At 51.2% G+C, this 18434-nt stretch overlaps 1 protein-coding gene across 1 annotated transcript in view; it reads left to right on the top strand.

Annotated features, from left to right (window-relative positions):
• Positions 1-18434, top strand: part of LOC308159366 (ankyrin repeat and SAM domain-containing protein 1A) — a gene marked incomplete at both ends in the record, with an annotated part of 95044 nt that overhangs the window by 16305 nt on the left and 60305 nt on the right. Inside the window, 7 exon segments of the mRNA XM_080533139.1 lie at positions 1697-1777; positions 2248-2416; positions 4287-4349; positions 13866-14162; positions 17168-17243; positions 17593-17694; positions 17943-18029. Of these exon segments, the coding sequence (XP_080389265.1) occupies positions 1697-1777; positions 2248-2416; positions 4287-4349; positions 13866-14162; positions 17168-17243; positions 17593-17694; positions 17943-18029 (875 nt within the window).

Raw genomic sequence — 18434 nt, 5'->3', positions numbered from 1 at the left:
GAGCTGGGATTTTCGTGTCACATGATTTATTTAGGATGTGTTCAGTTCCGTCATCCTGCAATTCCCAGTACTGGCATGCTATGGTCTCAGGCTCTCGCTCTCTCTCGCCTGTTTAATTACTCTCCCTCTATCTCTCTCCCTCCCCCCCTCCCCTCTCTCTCCCCTCCCCTCTCTCTCCCCGCCTCCCCTCTCTCTTTGCAGATTAAAAGAAACAAACGTTCTCAGCTGACAGCTGAGTTCAGCTAAATTGAATGAGAGCTGTAGAGCTATAAATATCCTCCTCCACAGTCCACACCCCCTTCCATACCGTCAGGCTCCCTTAGTCCAACACGGTCCTATGCGGCGGGGGGGACGTGTAACGATCTAACGGCTGGTTGACGTTAACAATGATGCACACAATTGTAAATGTCGTAGGGCATACATATACATTTACATTCATGGCATTTAGCAGAAGCCTTTATCCAAAGCGGCTCGCAACAAATACATCTGTCTAGTAAGCAAGCTATGAATCGTCTATCCGCCAGTGATCTAATATCCTACGACCAGGGGTCATCGACAGTCATAATGCTAGAAGAAGGAAGGGTTAGGCTGTTTTTGTTTTGTTTTAATTAATAATTGATTTACAGTAGAGAGAGAGACTGTACAAGGAGGGTAGAGGGGATGAAGAGGTCAGGGGAGAGACAGTCATGAAAACAGTACGAATACACATGAAAACGGTGGGCTTTTCAGAGAAACGATAAAGGCTTTGTTACACCTTCATGATACCGTAATAATATAATAACGTAATAATAACATAATAATACATATTCCACCAGGGAAGAGATGTCAATCAAGTCAACAACGAGCATGATGTCCACTAGTCACCCCTCTGGCCCTCTGCGTATAGAAGTAGGCCAGTTCCGAGGTGAGGACAGAACCGGTGTTTAATATGCACGGCTGTGTTCCTTCCTCGTACAGCCTGCCTCGGGCAGGAAATGACTCAGCACAGAGGTTACACACGTCCGCGTTCCCAGTTTGGAGCCGAGCCGGGGTTCTGCGGCTGAGCGACGGGCTTAGGCTCACAGTGGGTGGTCGGTGGGACCAGTGTGCGTGTGCGTGCGTGTGTTGTTCTGTGTGTTGTTACAGTTTCGTGTTGTAAAGTTCTCCTTCTCCTCGGCCCGTCTCTGTTATGGCCCGTTGCTTCCTCATTCCTCTCACTCCTCCGCCCTCCCACAGGAGGGAGAATTCCTCTGGGATCGCCCCCACCTAGGTGTGAGCTGGGGGGCGGGGTGGGAGGGGGGGGGGGTGACTGTGAACCGTGGTACCTCCCCGTGACAGCCGAGGGCTCTGCGGGGCGGGAACCTGAGATGGTTATCAGTGCAGCCACACCCACCCTGTAAGAGGCTCGTGTGTGGGAAGTAGACAGATTGTTTTTGTTTTTTTTCTGCAGCAGCATTCTTCTATAGCATGAAACAGACCTGTCCTTTGGGTGGATGGATGGATGGATGGATGGGCGGGCGGGCGGACGGTCGGTCACTGGGTGGACCACAGGACTGTGGTAGTGAACCAGAACCACCGCCTCCATGCATGATGTCAGCCTGATGTCTGCCTGTGTGTGTCTGTGGGTGTCTGATCCAAATTCTCTCTCTCTCTCTCTCTCTCTCTCTCTCTCTCTCTCTCTCTCTCTCTCTCTCTCTCTCTCTCTCTCTCCCCACAGTATCTGGAGGGGCCCCAATGTGAACTGTGTGGACAGCACTGGATACACCCCTCTCCACCACGCAGCCCTCAACGGACACAGGTCGGTCCTGCTTCCCCGACCCCCTGCAAATGCATGCCTGTTGAATCAGTGTTTTTGGGATGTGTGTATATGTTACGGTACATGTGGGAATACGGTACATGTGGGAAAACTAGGGTTAGGGTTAGGTGCTAGGGGGTTAGGGGTAGGGTTAGGGTTAGACATGCCAGCATGTACCAAGTCAACGTTTTATGCTGCCATGTCCCCGGAAATGTCAACATTATAAAACAGTTTTCCCACATGTACCGTAACATATAGATAGATAGATAGATAGATGGATAGGTACTTTATTGATCCCTGAGGGGAAATTCAGGCGTTACAGCACCTCAGACCATAACAACACGATAAAGTGACAGTTGAAAAGTCGACTAAAATAATAATCATAAAAAAAAATATAATTGAGTTGTGAGGTAATTTTTCTGGGTGTCCTCCTGAACTATCCTGACCGTGTGTGTCCGACCTGCGACCTGCAGTGAGGTAGTGGAGGCGCTGCTACGCAACGAGGCCTTGACCAACATCGCTGACAACAAGGGCTGCTACCCCCTCCACCTCGCTGCCTGGAAGGGGGACCAACAGATCGTCAGGCTGCTCATCCACCAAGGCCCCTCTCACCCCAAACTCAACGAGCAGGTCTGTCTGTCTGTCTGTGCGTTTGTGGTCTCTCTATCTATCTATCTCTCTATCTCTCTCTCTCTGCCTCTCTCTCTCTCTCTCTCCCTCTCCCTCTACCTCTCCCTCTCCCTCCCTCTCTCTCTCTCTCTCTCTCTCCCTCTCCCTCTCCCTCTCCCTCTCCCTCTACCTCTCCCTCTCCCTCTCCCTCCCTCTCTCTCTCTCTCTCTCTCTCTCTGGCTCTGTGTGTGTGTATGGGTGTGTTCCCTTTACAAACACACACTCTTGTCCTGAAGGGACAGGTTGAACTGTGATTGCACAGGAGAGAGAGAGAGAGAGAGAGAGAGAGAGAGAGAGAGAGAGAGAGAGACAGAGAGAGAGAGAGAGAGAGAGAGAGAGATAGAGAGAGAGAGAGAGAAGAGAGACAGTCTTGTGATGTCCATTATGATCAAAGGGAGTTGGCCCCTCAGAGAGCAGCGCCTCACGTCTCAGTCAGTCTGGCTCTGCCGTCCTCCTCCTCAGAGACGCACTGCAGTGGCCAGTCTGCATCTGATTCTGATCCACGTGTCAATGAGAAGCAACAGACCCATCACGCAGCTGAACAACTGATAAGAAGCCTTGGGGACTTCCCCTGTAAGATTATTCAGCACTTTAGATTATGTAACACAGTTAATCCCACGTCCTTCTCCGTCGATGTGTTGGGTTTTTTGGAGGGTTTCTTTTTTTCTTTTTTTGGGGGGGATAGATCAGCTTTGATATTATGACATATGATTTAAATTATATCTGATAACACACACATTGCTCGCATCATTTCTTGTCCCTTCCCCCCCTGCTCCAACTCCCCTAATTGGAAGACATGAAAACTAAATTCTAATTATATATGATTATTTCCTCCCACACCACCACCACCCCCTCATTAAAAGAGCAGTGTAGTTGTAGGAAATGACCACTAAAAAACACCACAAAATACGAATGACAGTTAGTCATGGCTTTTTTTCTCCCTCAGAGTTGCATTAACCCCGTCATTGCATCATGACTGCACTAATATTTGCCTTGAAGTGACTTGACGCCAGATGAATGTGTGGACTGGCCATGTTGTGTCTTGTTTAACTCCTGCCTTGATTGGTTTGTTTTGTTTGATCTGTGATGTTGTTTGATACCCAGGGCATGGTGTGTGTAGGCTGCTCACGGCCCGGCCCACCAGCACCATCTCCACCTCCACCCTGTCCTCCTTGTCTGTGGTTTCATGTCCAGTAGCTTTATTTAGGCAGAAATGACCCACTATGAACCCATGGATAACATCTTAAAACCCATGAACCCATGGATAAAAAAAACACTATGAACCCATGGATAACATCTTAAAACCCATGAACCCATGGATTAAAAAAAACACTATGAACCCATGGATAAAATCTTAAAATCTTAAAACCCATGGATAAAAAAACACTGAACCCATGGATAAAATCTTAAAACCCATGAACCCATGGATCACAGCCACAAGCAATACAATTGAAGAAAAAAAAACATTTTAATTAACGTTTCCTTTTCTGAGTAGACTGTTACTCTAGAGGTCTGGCGTTTTGACAAAACCAGTCGCGTTCGGCCGTACGGTCGGCAGGCCTTGGGTCCTCCATTGCTGGTTCATTTTGGGTCATATCTCTCAATCATTTCCTGTCATGCCTGTTCATTTTAACTCAACTTCAGTTTTTTTGTTCTGTTCATTTTGTCATGACTCATTTTGCAACTGTCATGTTATTCATTCATTGCCTGTGTGTGCGTGTGTGCGTGTGTGTGCGTGTGTGTGTGTGTGTGTGTGCGTGTGTGCGTGTGTGTGTGTGTGTGTGTGTGTGTGTGTGTGTGTGTGTGAGAAACCATTGCCTCACCTTCCTCTTCTCCCTCCTAGAGCTCTGTAGACCACAAAGAGTTCAAACGCTGCGGGCCCTTTGACCCCTATATTAATGCCAAGGTGTGTACCTACCCATTGCTGCCAAGAACGCCCGCTCGCCTCATGTGCTTTTCCCCTGCTTCCTTTTTGGCCCTAGCTGTATCCCGTACAGCCCCACCCCCCCTTGCCAAGCTTGTTTTTTTTTTTTACTGCTTCTGCTTGCACTGCTGGTTTGTGTGAAAACTGGTTTTCACTTTCTCCTGGGAAGATGTCTTATGGGCTTTTTTATGATTTGATTAGATTTTTTTTTTTTTGGGATCGTTATCTTTCTTCACACACACACACACACACACACACACACACACTTCGCTCTCACCACTGTTGTCCTTGATTGAAAAAGAACTGACTTGAAAGATGGGTTTGTGATGTTGTTGCTGTTGCCCCTCACCCTCCCCTCCCCTCTCCCTCCCTCCCTCCCCTCCCTGAGGTTAGTTTCCTTTTCTCCACAGTCACATGTCGGTTCACCAGGCCTCCGTTGCACACCTCCGTCTCTGTGGGACCTTGTAGCCTCTCATGAGTCAGTCAGTCAGTCCCGCTGGGCGTGGTGAGAGAACCACACCGCTGGTTATGGACGGCATGTTTATCTTACAGATTACAGTCAGGTTTTTATAGACCGTGTGTGTGTGTGTGTGTGTGTGTGTGTGTGTCTGTGTCTGTCTGTCTGTGTGTCTGTGTCTGTGTCTGTGTCTGTCTGTCTGTGTGTCTCTGTCTCTGTCTCTGTCTCTGTCTCTGTCTTTGTCTCTGTCTCTGTCTCTGTCTGTGTCTGTGTCTGTGTCTGTGTCTGTGTGTGTGTGTGTGTGTGTTTCCCTGGTCTCCGTTGGTATTATTACTTTACTTGGGCCAGCAGTGTGCTTATGGAATATGGATACGCTTCCAAATACTAATGTCGGATCACTGTACTTTTACACACACACACAGTAGCAGCATCATTAACACCTAGGCTCCTAACTGTAGCTCACTGATTCTCCTCACCCCCCCCCCCCCCCCCTCCCCTGCCCCCCGCCCTCCCCAAGGACGGTGTCAGCTATTGGACCGTCCTATTATCACCACCTCCTCCTGCTGTGGTGGAGAGCAGCGGCGGTGTCACAGTGTCACCTCCACCCGCAGACGCCTGGCGCCTCCGCCGGCGTGTTGCTGGTTCAATAAGGGTGTCTGGGAGGAAACGGCATCACAGTCTCGGAGATGAAATACTATTTTTAAACGGTGTCATTTCCTCAGTGTGAACTCTGTTAGGTTTTTATCTAGGGAGGCAGACACACGGTCACACACAAACACAATTTGATGAAGAAAAAAAAACACAGCATGAGGAAAGTCGGGTTCTTGTACGGTTGTACAGTACACATGTCCTCCTGTGTGGTTGTCGTAGCGCTTTGGCGGACCGGAACTAGGGTGTTTGGTGAGAGGCTGTCCTTTCTGTCGTCCAGGGAGGTAGGGGAGCTGTGTTCGCTAGCTTTTTGGGCTCGCTTGGGGTCCGATACGAGGTCACAGGGGTGAATAATTGATGAGCTGTTATGAATAAATCACCAATATGGAGGCAAACGGGATGTTCCGGCGGTGGTCACGGAGAGGCAGGTCACGTGACTGCTGAGAGCCCCCTCCCTGCCCCGCTCAGTAGATGAAACAGAGAAACGTCTCATGAGGAGAGGGAGCTTTTCAGTGTACCAGTCTCTTTGCATCAGCGTCAGGGAGTGTGTGTGTGTGTGTGTGTGCGTGTGCGTGTGTGTGTGTGTGACACAGACACAGTGTGTGTGTGTGTGTGTGTGCGCGTGCGTGTCTGTGTGTGTGTGTGTGTGTGTGTCTGTGTGTGTGTGTGTGTGTGTGTGTGTGTGTCTGTGTCTATGTGTGCATGCGCGTGTGTGTGTGTGTGCGTCTGTGCGTGTGTGTGTGTGTGTGTGTGCGTGCACGTGTGTCTGTGCCTGTGTGTGTGTGTGTGCGTCTGTGTGTGTGTGTGCGTCTGTGTGTGTCTCTGCTTGTGAGGCTGCACCGCGGAAGAAAGGTGGGACGTTGTCATGGTAATGTTGTCACAGCTGATTGGCTGAGCACCGGTGCTGACTGACCCAGTGGAGCGCAGAGAGAGAGAGAGAGAGAGAGAGAGAGAGAGAGGGGGGGGGGGAGAGAGAGAGAGAGAGAGAGAGAGGGGTGTGTTAGTTAGGCCAGCTAGAGATGGGCGGGGTGGTTGATAGGGATATTTTAGGCCAGGGGAGGGATGGGCATCAGCTTATGGAAGAGGAGGGGGGCTTAAGTGCACATTGTCCCCCTCAGGGAAGCACTGTAGCTCAGCCTGGACCAGGCTCAAACAGCCCCTCTCAGTCCTCCTGGCTCTGCTATTACGTTTATGTAATGTTACTGCTGCTTTTCTCTCAGCGGGTGCGTTCGTTCGTAAGCACGCTTCGGAAATCTGCTCTTGAGTGCTCAGAGACGCTCGGGTTTCCACTGAAATTAGTTAATTTTCCGAGCGGTCAGAGAGTGTGACCGAGGGTGTGTGCTCCCACACTCCCGGAGCGTATTTACGAACGCACCCGGCGTTACGCGTTAGGTCCGGTGGGCCTGGACTTTGATGGTGTTCCAATAGAGGCTCGATAAGGGAAGCAATTCATTCATGGAAGCTTGATGGGGCCTAAGGGACCCCCCCCCACCCCTGCTAGGCTCTCACCCAGACTAGCCTAGTTAGCTCGCTCTGTCTGGGAATATTCATTAGGTGAGGAAACTATGTCATCCTTAGTCATCATTTCCCCCCAGTGTATTGTGTTCCGCTTGCATCATTTCTTACAAAAATGTGTATTACTCTAATCTCAAGAAGAAGAAAAGAGAGAAAAAAAGAAAGAGTCTAGTTCTTGTATGATGGCTTGTCTTGTCACCTGCACCTGCACGCCTCTGTGGTCCTCTGTGGCTCCGTTGGTAGAGCATGATGAATGATGCATTTTTTATAATAAAAAAAAAGAAGAAGAAAAAAAAAGAAAGTTGATAGAGCGTGGTGCTAACGGGGCTTAGGTTGGGGGGTTCAATTCCCGCCGGGACCATATATACTGAAACAAACATTGCATTCCCTGCAATGTAAGTCCCTTTGGCTATATTGCGACTTAGCTAAATGGCACGCTAGCTAGTCACGCTCTTCCATGTGTGTCACCTGTCTGATGGAATGTCCCTCCAGGTCAGTACGTCCCGCGGTGGCTCAGATGCCTGGTTGCCGAGCAGCACATATGAGCTGTCACTGAGGCAGAGTACAGAGGGCGAATAAGAGGTATATAATCTAATAATACAGTATGCCATTTAGCTGACGCTTTCCTCTTACATTGCAGTGAGTGCATACATTGTTCAGTATAAATGGTCCCGGTGGGAATCGAACACACAACCTAAGCCTAACTGAGCCACAGAGGACCACAACACGGCGTAATAGCGGTTTGACAACACGCGTGATAGCCTCTAGCCTAGCCTAGCCACCAGAGAATGTAGAACACGGAAACGTCAACAGCTGGACAAGTTCAGTCAGGCACATTGCGTCTCAACCACGTTAAGAGAGACCTAATATCGAATGACGACGCTGTAAGATTTTATTCCACCGGGCCACCTTATCCTAGGCCCACTCCCCACTGTCTGAGCTGTCTCATTGGTTCCAGCTCAGTCACTTCGATATCCATCGCCCACGCGTCATGTCAGCCTTTTTCTCCCTTTCCTTTCCCTCTTCCTCATCCTCTCATCCTCATCCCTTGTTCCAGTCCTGCCTCGCAGAGACACGCTTGAGTCACGCATGCATGGTCGAGGAGCCCCCAGGAGTGCTGTCAGTCTGTCCCTCAGGAAGGGGCGTCAGTCTGTCCTGTCTGAGGGCGGGCGGGCTTCTTCCTCCTCCTCCTCCTCCTCCTCCTCCTCCTGGTTGGTTCACATGGAGCCTTCACTTCACCGTGGAGATGCTTCAGACCCTGTGGTGGGGGGAGGTTTCTTCCTCCTCCTCCTCCTCCTCCTGGTTGGTTCACATGGAGCCTTCACTTCACCGTGGAGATGCTTCCGACCCAGCTGATGGCCCAGGGCTGACAGGGGGGGGGGGGGGCAGCAGTGGGGGAGAAGCAGAGATGTGTATCTACAGTCTCCAGGCGTCTGAGGCGAGCTTGTCTCGTGTGTCTGACTCAAATCACCAATACGAGAAGATGCGCATAGGCTTCTGCAGTATAGTAGGGAGAGAGAGAGAGAGGGAGAGAGAGAGAGAGAGAGCGGAACAGGGGGGAGGAGAAAGAGGTAGAGGAAAAGAGAGAGGGAGAGGGTGGGAGGGGAGAGTGGGAGAGAGGGGAGAGAGCTGGCGTGCAGCCTTGTGGCAAACTGGCCGAAACAGCTGCTTGGCCAACCCCTCCCCCCCCCCTCCCCCATAATCATCATCATTACCATCACCACCACCACCACCACGGGGCAGAGCATGACGTAACCCCCTCCTCTCCCCACCCCCTCCACGCTCTGCGAGAGTAGAGAGTACGTCGTCACGTGCCAGAGGTCACTAGTCACTCTGCGTTAGCGTCTCAGCCCCCCAGGTCAGAGCACGGCACGGCACGGTACGCCACGGCACGTTCCTTCATCGTGGCATCAGAATAACGCAGAGCAGTAATCTCCAGATGCTGCTGGTTAGTGTGGAGCTTACCAATGGGCAAACAGTCTGGTTTAATCTGGCTGGGCCTGATTAGGCCTGCCATGCCTGTCTGAAGTCCAGAGCAGGACATCTGGACTCCCGGTGGTGAAATCAATTTGTTTGTTTATTTATTTATTTATTTATTTATTTGAATAAAAGAACATACATCATGTACTGTCCAAGAACAGGTAGCTATATATATATATATATATATATATATATATATATATATATATATATATATATATATACAAGGCATTAGCGTCATCTCTCCCAGATAAACCCAGTCATCTTTACCCTGTGGATAGTTATCTGACCACCCTTCTCACCCCGTGTGTGTGTGTGTGTGTGTGTGTGTGTGTGTGTGTGTGTGTGTGTGTGGCTGTGTGTGTGTGTGTGTGTGTGTGTGTGTGAAGGCTAGCCTGTGGAGGGGGGAGGCTAGCCTGTGGAGGGGGGAGGTTAGCCTGTGGAGGGGGGAGGCTAGCCTGTGGAGGGGGGAGGCTAGCCTGTGGAGGCTAGCCTCCTAGCCTGTGGAGGGGGGAGGCTAGCCTGTGGAGGGGGGAGGCTAGCCTGTGGAGGGGGGAGGCTAGCCTGTGGAGGGGGGAGGCTAGCCTGTGGTGGGGGGAGGCTAGCCTGTGGAGGGGGGAGGTTAGCCTGTGGTGGGGGGAGGCTAGCCTGTGGATGGGGGGAGGCTAGCCTGTGGAGTGGGGAGCCTAGCCTGTGGAGGGGGGAGGCTAGCCTGTGGAGGGGGGAGGCTAGCCTGTGGTGGGGGGAGCCTAGCCTGTGGTGGGGGGAGGCTAGCCTGTGGAGGGGGGAGGCTAGCCTGTGGAGGGGGGAGGCTAGCCTGTGGAGGGGGGAGGTTAGCCTGTGGTGGGGGGAGGCTAGCCTGTGGATGGGGGGAGGCTAGCCTGTGGAGTGGGGAGCCTAGCCTGTGGAGGGGGGAGGCTAGCCTGTGGAGGGGGGAGGTTAGCCTGTGGTGGGGGGAGGCTAGCCTGTGGAGGGGGGAGGCTAGCCTGTGGTGGGGGGAGGCTAGCCTGTGGAGGGGGGAGGCTAGCCTGTGGAGGGGGGAGGCTAGCCTGTGGAGGGGGGAGGCTAGCCTGTGGAGGGGGGAGGCTAGCCTGTGGAGGGGGGAGGCTAGCCTGTGGAGGGGGGAGGCTAGCCTGTGGAGGGGGGAGGCTAGCCTGTGGTGGGGGGAGGCTAGCCTGTGGTGGGGGGAGCCTAGCCTGTGGTGGGGGGAGGCTAGCCTGTGGTGGGGGGAGGCTAGCCTGTGCTAATAGGATCAAGTGCTCTCTGACGCAGCAACAGCTTGAAAAGTTAGGAGTTTGTTACAAAGATTAACCTTTTCATGAGGAAGTACACACACCAGGGAGAATACAGGATTCAGTCACCCACACACACACACACACACACACACACACACACACAAACAGAGAAGAGAAGTTACTGTTCCCAGATTAGATAGGAGGCTGTGAATCATCATTTTTTTTCTTCCAAAATGGATGTAATCAGACTAGCACGTGTGTTGGGCTGTAATGGCGTGTGCCAACAACAGTGAGAGTAAATCTCTTTAAAAGGCTGCCGGCAGATAATGGTGATGACAAAACGCTTGGTGGTGCGTCACAGATGAGAGACGGCGTGCTCCCTTTGTGTGTGACCCTGCCAGTCCCCTGAGGGAGGGAGGGAGGGAGGGAGGGAGGGAGGGACAGAGGGACAGGGAGAGAGAGAGTGACGGGGGTCGAGGGAGGGAGGGAGACAGGAGGGGAGAGACAGGGGGAGGTAGGGAGAGAGACAGAGAGAGAGAGGGAGAGAGAGAGACAGGGAGAGAGAGAGACTGGTGGAGAGAGAGACAGTGAGAGAGAGGGAGAGAGAGAGAGACAGGGAGAGATCGAGAGAGAGAGAGAGAGAGAGAGAGAGACAGGCAGACAGGGAGAGAGGGAGAGAGAGAGAGAGAGACAGGCAGACAGGGAGAGAGGGAGAGAGAGAGAGAGAGAGAGAGAGAGAGAGACAGGCAGACAGGGAGAGAGGGAGAGAGAGAGAGAGACAGGGAGAGAGGGAGAGAGAGAGAGAGAGACAGGGAGAGAGGGAGAGAGAGAGAGAGACAGGCAGACAGGGAGAGAGGGAGAGAGAGAGAGAGAGAGGGAGATGGGGGATTCAGCCCTTTATTTACGCCAGGAAAAAGAGAAACGAGTTCCTCAAAGCTAACAGACAAAACCTCTCTCCCCAACTGAAAGACGCAGGAGGAAGCTTGTGGTTCGTTTCTTCAAAAGAGGGATTTTGTTTTGAAGTGTTTTTTTCTCTCTTTTTATTCTGCTCTCCGCTCGCTTTATTGTGTGTTTTGTTGAGTGTGGTTAACCCACGGCGAGAGTTCCCCTCTGCCTGCCCCTCTCTCTCTCTCTCTCCTCGCCTTTCCAGAGAGGCAGGTGTCATTTTGTTGTTCTCAGGGCTCAGGCTTTTTTCTTCTCCTTTTCCTCCTCTTTTCTCTCAGCTCAAGCTGTGACCTGCTCTGCAATACTGCCAGTGTAGTACGTCACCCTGCTCTCTCTCTAACCCCCTCTGTCTGCGTCTCTCTCTCTCTCTCTCTCTCTCTCTCTCTCTCTCTCTCTCTCTCTCTCTCACGCTCTCTCTCCCTCACGCTCTCGCTCTCTCTCTCTCCCCCGTTCTCTGGAACTTTAACAATGAAGGAGGGTTACCTGCTGATCCCATCTGGCGCCAGAACATGTCAAAAGTCCGACGGGAGGGGCTAACTAACACCTGTCCGGGGCTTGCCCTGTAACCACTCACCCCCCCCCACCACCACCACCACCCCACCCAATTCTATGACGGGCAGAACAGAGGCACAGCTGGCCCCTTCCCCCGGGGAAGGACACAACCTGGCACACCGTGGCGTATTCTCATGCCAGCTGTCCCCTAGCCTCTAGGTGGCTGTGGCGCTCGTGGTATGAGTGACACTCTGGGCATGTGGTCCCTGTCAAGGCTGGCACTGCCGCTCCCCTCGTACACAGTGCTGCTGACAGGCACAAAGGAGAGCTATAGGACATAGGGTGGTCAAGGCAGGCTTTGTTCCTGCATGTCTTTTTTTTTACTAGCGGATGTGGATTACTATTATGTCGATTTACTTTTGATTTCCGTTCTCCTGGTTTGTTTGTTTGTAAACACTTATTACCGACAGCCGTGCATCGTCTTTATAATAACACACCATAAACGTGCGAAGGAAACGCGTCGGCTGTGTGTTTCAGGCCTGTTGTCGGCAGCGCAGCCTGCTGTCTGCTGCCCGTAGTGAAGAATGTTCTTTGTGTGCTACGTTGTGATGACTGTCAAGGCATATCCGTGTCATACATACCATTAGTTGTAAGAGTAGAGTACGCTAGCCTATACAGTACATTGGTCATGCAAACCAGTACTGTTCTGTTCTCAGTTGAGGCATAGCGTATGCCCCCTGCTGGTTGCTTGTGGTAGAAGGAGGTTGAAATAGTTTCGGGGATAATGGGTTTGCTTCTGCTACAATAATGCTAGGATCCAGGACGTTCACTTTGTTTGGGGTTTGTTTTTGCGTTTCCTGGTTTACTGCTTAGTTAGGTCCACTGCTAGAGTTTGTAATACCGTTATAATGGGGTGTTAAAGTGAACGTATGGGACTGAGTGCTTGTAGAGATTATCTCTCTATTCATGAAATATTTTCCCATTTTCCTCAGTCTTCTGTATGACATACTCTTATATAACAGTCTGAACATGGACTTGGCCATGTTTCTGCCCCTGCATTGGCCCTTTCTCTATCCACTGATGTAGACTGAGCCATGTAGCCTATCTTACACCCAGGGCATGTTGACATATTGACATATTAGCCTAGCTAGGAGCCTATCTTACACCCAGGGCCGCTGTGTTGACATATTAGCCTAGCTAGGAGCCTATCTTACACCCAGGGCCACTATGTTGACATATTAGCCTAGCTAGGAGCCTATCTTACACCCAGGCCCACTGTGTTAACATATTAGCCTAGCTAGAAGCCTATCTTACACGCAGGCCCACTGTGTTAACATATTAGCCTAGCTAGGAGCCTATCTTACACCCAGTGCCGCTGTGTTGACATATGAGCCATGTCCCTATAACTAGCACCGTAGCACCCTGGTAACATATGCTTGCTGCCGCATGTGAAACGCACGATTCACACTCACTCACTCACTCACACTCAGTGGTAGAATGTGTCACTACCAAGCAACCAGAAACCTCTCTTACCGGTCAGTCACTCCCATCCCTGCGTCAACTAAGCTCTCACCAATGCTCTCAACAACACAGACCCACATGATATCGATCCCAAATTGTTTGCCTTTTCCCGATGTGGCCTTTTCACTAAAATGTCAACAGGAGTTTTCTGTCGTCATATTGATTGGGGAGGTGTTAGCAGGTGTTATCTCTAGCTGCAGGGAGATACCAGCACCTTTTAGAGGTGCGACGTGACCACCTCAGGGGGTGATTAAACCCCCCCCCCTTCTGCCTCCCCACCCTCTCTTGCCTCCGCCAACGGGCTTCATTCTGATTCTCAGAGTTCTATGACGGTTCTATGACCTTTTCCCGTCCGCTAATTCACGCGGGTGGTGGGTGCTAAGCACTGATTGGCTCGACCCGACCGACCGACTCATCCCTGAGTCACCGATCCCTCTGCCCTTCTTTTATCGACCCGTGATTCACTTAACGTCTCCCCCCCCCTCCCTCCTTCTCTATGCCCCCCTCCCCACCCCCCCACCCCCACCCCTCTCCTCCTACGCCACCCTCTCTCTCCACCACCACCACCACCACCACCCTTCATGTGTATGCTGATGCTCTGATGCTCTGATGTGATGCTGCTGCTGCTGTTGCTGACCTCTCCTGGTCTACCCTCCCCCCCTCCTCCTCCGCCCCCACCCCCCCCCCTGCCTCCTCCCTTTACAGAACAACGACAACGAGACGCCCCTCCACTGCGCCGCCCAGTACGGCCACACCCTGGTGGTGCGTCTGCTGCTGGAGGAGCTGACGGACCCCACCATGCGCAACAACAAGTTCGAGACGCCCCTGGACCTGGCGGCGCTGTACGGCCGCCTGGAGGTGGTGAAGCTGCTGCTCACCGCCCACCCCAACCTGCTGAGCTGCAACACCAAGAAGCACACGCCGCTGCACCTGGCCTCGCGCAACGGACACCTGCCGGTGGTGGAGGTGCTGCTGGACGCCGGCATGGACATCAACTACGAGGTGAGGAGGAGACGGAGTGTCTGTGTGGGTGTGGGTGTGAGGGTGTGTGTGTGGGTGGGTGGAAGGGTGGGTGTGTTGGTGGGTGTATTGGTGATTGGGTGCCTGCGTTTGCATCAGCGTGTGTGTGTGTGTGTGTGTGTGTGTGTGTGTGTGTGTCTCTGTGTGTGTATGTGTGTGTGTGTGTGTGTGTGTGTGTGTGAGTGCTGGATGTGTGTGTGTGTGTGTGTGTGTCTCTGTGTGTATGTGTGTGTGTGTGTGTTTATTTATATTTGTGTGTGTCTGTTTGTGTGTTTGTTTGTTTGTATTTGTGTGTGTCTGTGTGTGTATGTGAGCGTTGGACGTGTGAGTGCTGGATGTATGTGTGTGTATGTGTGTGTTTGTTTGTTTGTATTTGTGTGTCTGTCTGTGTCTGTGTGTATCTCGTGTATGTTTGTCTCTGTGTGTCTGTATGTCTCGTGTGTGTGTGTGTGTGTGTGTGTGTGTGTGTGTGTCTCTGTGTGTGTGTGTGTCTCTGTGTGTGTGTGTGTGTGTGTGTGTGTGTGTGTGATGAGAGAGATCTGGATGTGGTTGTTGTAAATAACACCCTGCGGTGTGTCGAGGCTCTCAGCGCCGCGTCGGACGGCTCTAATCTGCTCTTCCCAGCACTTCCACTTCCACGTCTGGTCAGAAGCCACACACACACACTAACCCTCATTAAGTCACACTCCAACCCTCCCTCCACGAAAAGAAAGATGTGAAAGATTCTCGGTCGTGACAGAGCTGTTTTTTGCTCCCCCTGGTGGTCCCCTATGGTCCTGCTCTCTTATCCAGAGCTGTGTCATCCATCCATCCATCCATCCGTCTGTCTGGCCTGACCTCCCCCTCCTGGGGTAGCAGGGATGGGGTGTCAGGATTCAGGAGTCCTGGCTGGCTGCTTCCTGCCAGGTCACAATTAGCATGGCGCTACGAGCTGGAAAATGATCTGCTTTGAACCAAATAATTGTCCCCAAAGTAGAAGGAGGGTACCGGGGGGGGGGGTGGTGGTATAAATAGCCGTGCCGAGGTGCTTCACGGTCAAACGTGTGTGTGTCCAGGATCAGCAGACGGCGGTTAGAGGACCCTGGGAGGGGAAGTAGTGTAGCGGTCTAGATAACAGGTCGTCTACCTGCCTCCTCCTCTCACAGCCGCTTGTGGTGTGTATGTGTGTGTGTGTGTGTGGGGGGGGGGGGGGGTGTGAGTGTGTGTGTCGGGGGGTGTGTGTGTGTATGTGTGTGTGTGTGGTAGGGCTGCAACTAACGATTATTTTGATAATCGATTAATCTGCCGATTATCCTATCGATTAATCGATAAATCGGATACACAAAAAGCGGGGGGAAAAGATTTTTTTAAAAAGTTTTTTTTTTAATTTTTTTATTTTTTTATTTTGCAAATTGTATTTTATGTTTTCTAAATCAGCCAGGCCTATACATATACATGTGCAAAATGAATAAGTATTAATAAAAAATAAAAAATAATATAAATAAAAAAGGCACAGCTACGCAGACTACAGCTGGACGAGCAGCGTAGTGACAGTCAGCTAGCGGCAGCAGCGCGCTAACCCTGCTAGCTAACTCACTAGCATGTCCTGACAGCAGACAGTCATAGGACGACTAGTCATAGGTTCTACCCTTTCCGGCCATAGGTAGCGCTATGATTCGCTATGATTCGCGATGCCTACACCGGCCGCAAGACAGCGTGGCGTGCGTCAACAGGAAGTAGGTTTGTTATGGAAACAAAACCCGAAAAGAGAAAAAAAAGTAAAAAAAAAAAAAAAAAAAAAAAAAAAACGACGAATCGATAATGGCATTCGTCGCCAACGAATTTCGTTATCGATTATTATCGATTTAATCGATTCGTTGTTGCAGCCCTAGTGTGTGGGGGGGGGGGGTGTGTGAGTGTGTGTGTCGGGGGGTGTGTGTGTGTGTGTGTGTGTGAGTGTGGTTGACTGTGATTGTCCTTTAATGTCTTTATGTGTTTTTATGTGTCAACATTGTTTATTGTTTGTGCGCGTGTGTGTGTGTTTGCGCGTGTGTGTGTGTTTGCGTGTGTGTGTGTTTGCGTGTGTGTGTGTGAGTGTGGTTGACTGTGATTGTCCTTTAATGTCTTTATATGTGTTAATATGTGTCAACATTGTTTATTATGTGTGTGTGTGTGTGTGTGTGTGTGTGTGTGTGTCGGTGTCGGTGTGTGTGTGTGTGTGTCGGTGTGGGTGTGTCGGTGTGGGTGTGGGTGTGGGTGTGGGTGTGTTGTTGACAGTGATTGTACTTTAATGTCTATATGTGTTGCAATCATTCAGCATTGTTTATTTTGTGTGTGTGTGTGCGTGTGTGTGTGTGTGTGTGTGTGAGTGTGTGTGTGTGTGTGTCAGTGTGTGTGTGTGAGTGGGTGTGGGTGGGTGTGTGTGTGAGTGTGGTTGAGTGTGATTGTCATTTAATGTCTTAATATGTGTTTAAATTTGTCTGCATTGTGTGTGTGGGTGGGTGTGTGTGTGTGTGTGTGTGAGTGTGGTTGAGTGTGATTGTCCTTTAATGTCTTTATATGTGTTAATATGTGTCAACATTCTTTATAGTGTGTGTGTGTGTGTGTGTGTGTGTGTGTGTGTGTGTGTGTGTGTGTGTGTGTGAGTGGGTGTGGGTGTGTGTGTGTGTGTGAGTGTGGTTGAGTGTGATTGTCCTTTAATGTCTTAATATGTGTTTAAATGTGTCTGCATTGTTTATTGTGTGTGTGTGTGTGTGTGTGTGTGTGTGTGAGAGTGTGGTTGAGTGTGATTGTCCTTTAATTACTTTATATGTGTTAATATGTGTCAACATTGTTTATTGTATGTGTGGGTGTGGGTGTGGTGTGTGGGTGTGTTGTTGACTATGATTGTACTTTAATGTCTTTATATGTGTTGCAATCACTCAGCATTGTTTATTTTGTGTGTGTGTGTGTGTGTGTGTGTGTGTGTGTGTGTGTGTGTGTGTGTGTGTGTGTGTGTGTGTGTCCAGACGGAGAAGGGCAGTGCCCTCCACGAAGCTGCTCTGTTCGGGAAGACGGACGTGGTCCAGAGACTCCTCAGCGCCGGTCAGACACCCTTCTACTCATCTACATACTTATGTCCACTGAACCTCTGAAACAATGCTTATATGTTAGGACCCACTTCCCTGCTGTATGGATCCACTCTGACGCCTCTCCTCTCTCCTCACCCTCTCTGCTGTCCTTTCCTTCCCTTTCTCCTCTGCTCTGTGCTGTTTTCTCCTCCCCTCACTCCTTCCCTGTCTCCCTCTCTCTCCTCCCCTCTCTGCTCTCTCCTCTCCTCTCTCCCCTCTCTCCTCCCCTCTCTGCTGTCTCCTCCCCCTCTCCTCTCTCCTCCCCTCTCCCCTCTCTCCTCCCCTGTCTCCCCCTCTCCCCTCTCCCCTCTCCCCTGTGACAGACATCAATGTGAACATGGTGGACTTTAAGGGCTTGACGGCGCTGGACACCGTCAGAGAGATGCCCTCCCAGAAGAGCCGGCAGATAGCAGCTCTGATCCAAGGTGAGCTCCTGTCCCGGTACCGGTCCCACACATGGAGATCAGTGGAGAATAACCCGGTTCTCCAAACCCCCCCCCCTGGTCGCTCCAGATCTGCGTGTGTGCTATATCCGCTCCTATCCCTGTTACTGTCGTTGTCATTGCCAAACAGATGACACACATACCGACTACAGACGAGTTGGCGGTAAGGAACCAGGCGATGGTTATTCTGATGACCAATGGCGTCCTCTCCGTCCTGTCTCTCTCTGCAGGTCACATGGCGGGCGACCCGCCTGATTTAGCCCTGCCCCCTCCCCCTGTCCCGCCCCCTCAGGAGAGCCCCTGCCCGCGGAGGAAAGGTACGTGTGACACACAGACACTCTCAACCAATCAGGGTGACGAGAGTGATGTCTGAGAGAGTGTTTGGGATATCCGGTTAGCAAATGCAAAGTCAAATAAGAGAGTTTGGGTTAGTTTTTTTTTTTTCCCTCTCTGTGTAACTGACTCTGACACTGTCTGTGTGTGTGTGTGTCTGTGTCTGTGTCTGTGTCTGTGTCTGTGTCTGTGTCTGTCTCTGTCTCTGTGTCTGTGTCTGTGTCTGTGTCTGTGTCTGTGTCTGTGTCTGTCTCTGTGTCTGTCTCTGTCTCTGTCTCTGTCTCTGTGTGTCTGTGTCTCTCTCTGTGCGTCTGTGTCTCTGTGTGTGTGTCTGTGTGTCTGTGTCTGTGTGTGTGTGTGTGTCTGTGTCTGTGCGTCTGCATCTATGC

Source organism: Nansenia antarctica, assembly GCF_963989245.1.
Source record: "Nansenia antarctica genome assembly, chromosome: 6".
Lineage (NCBI taxonomy): Eukaryota > Metazoa > Chordata > Actinopteri > Argentiniformes > Microstomatidae > Nansenia > Nansenia antarctica.
Note: the sequence above shows the minus strand (reverse complement) of the source record. Positions and strands in the feature narration are given on the sequence as shown.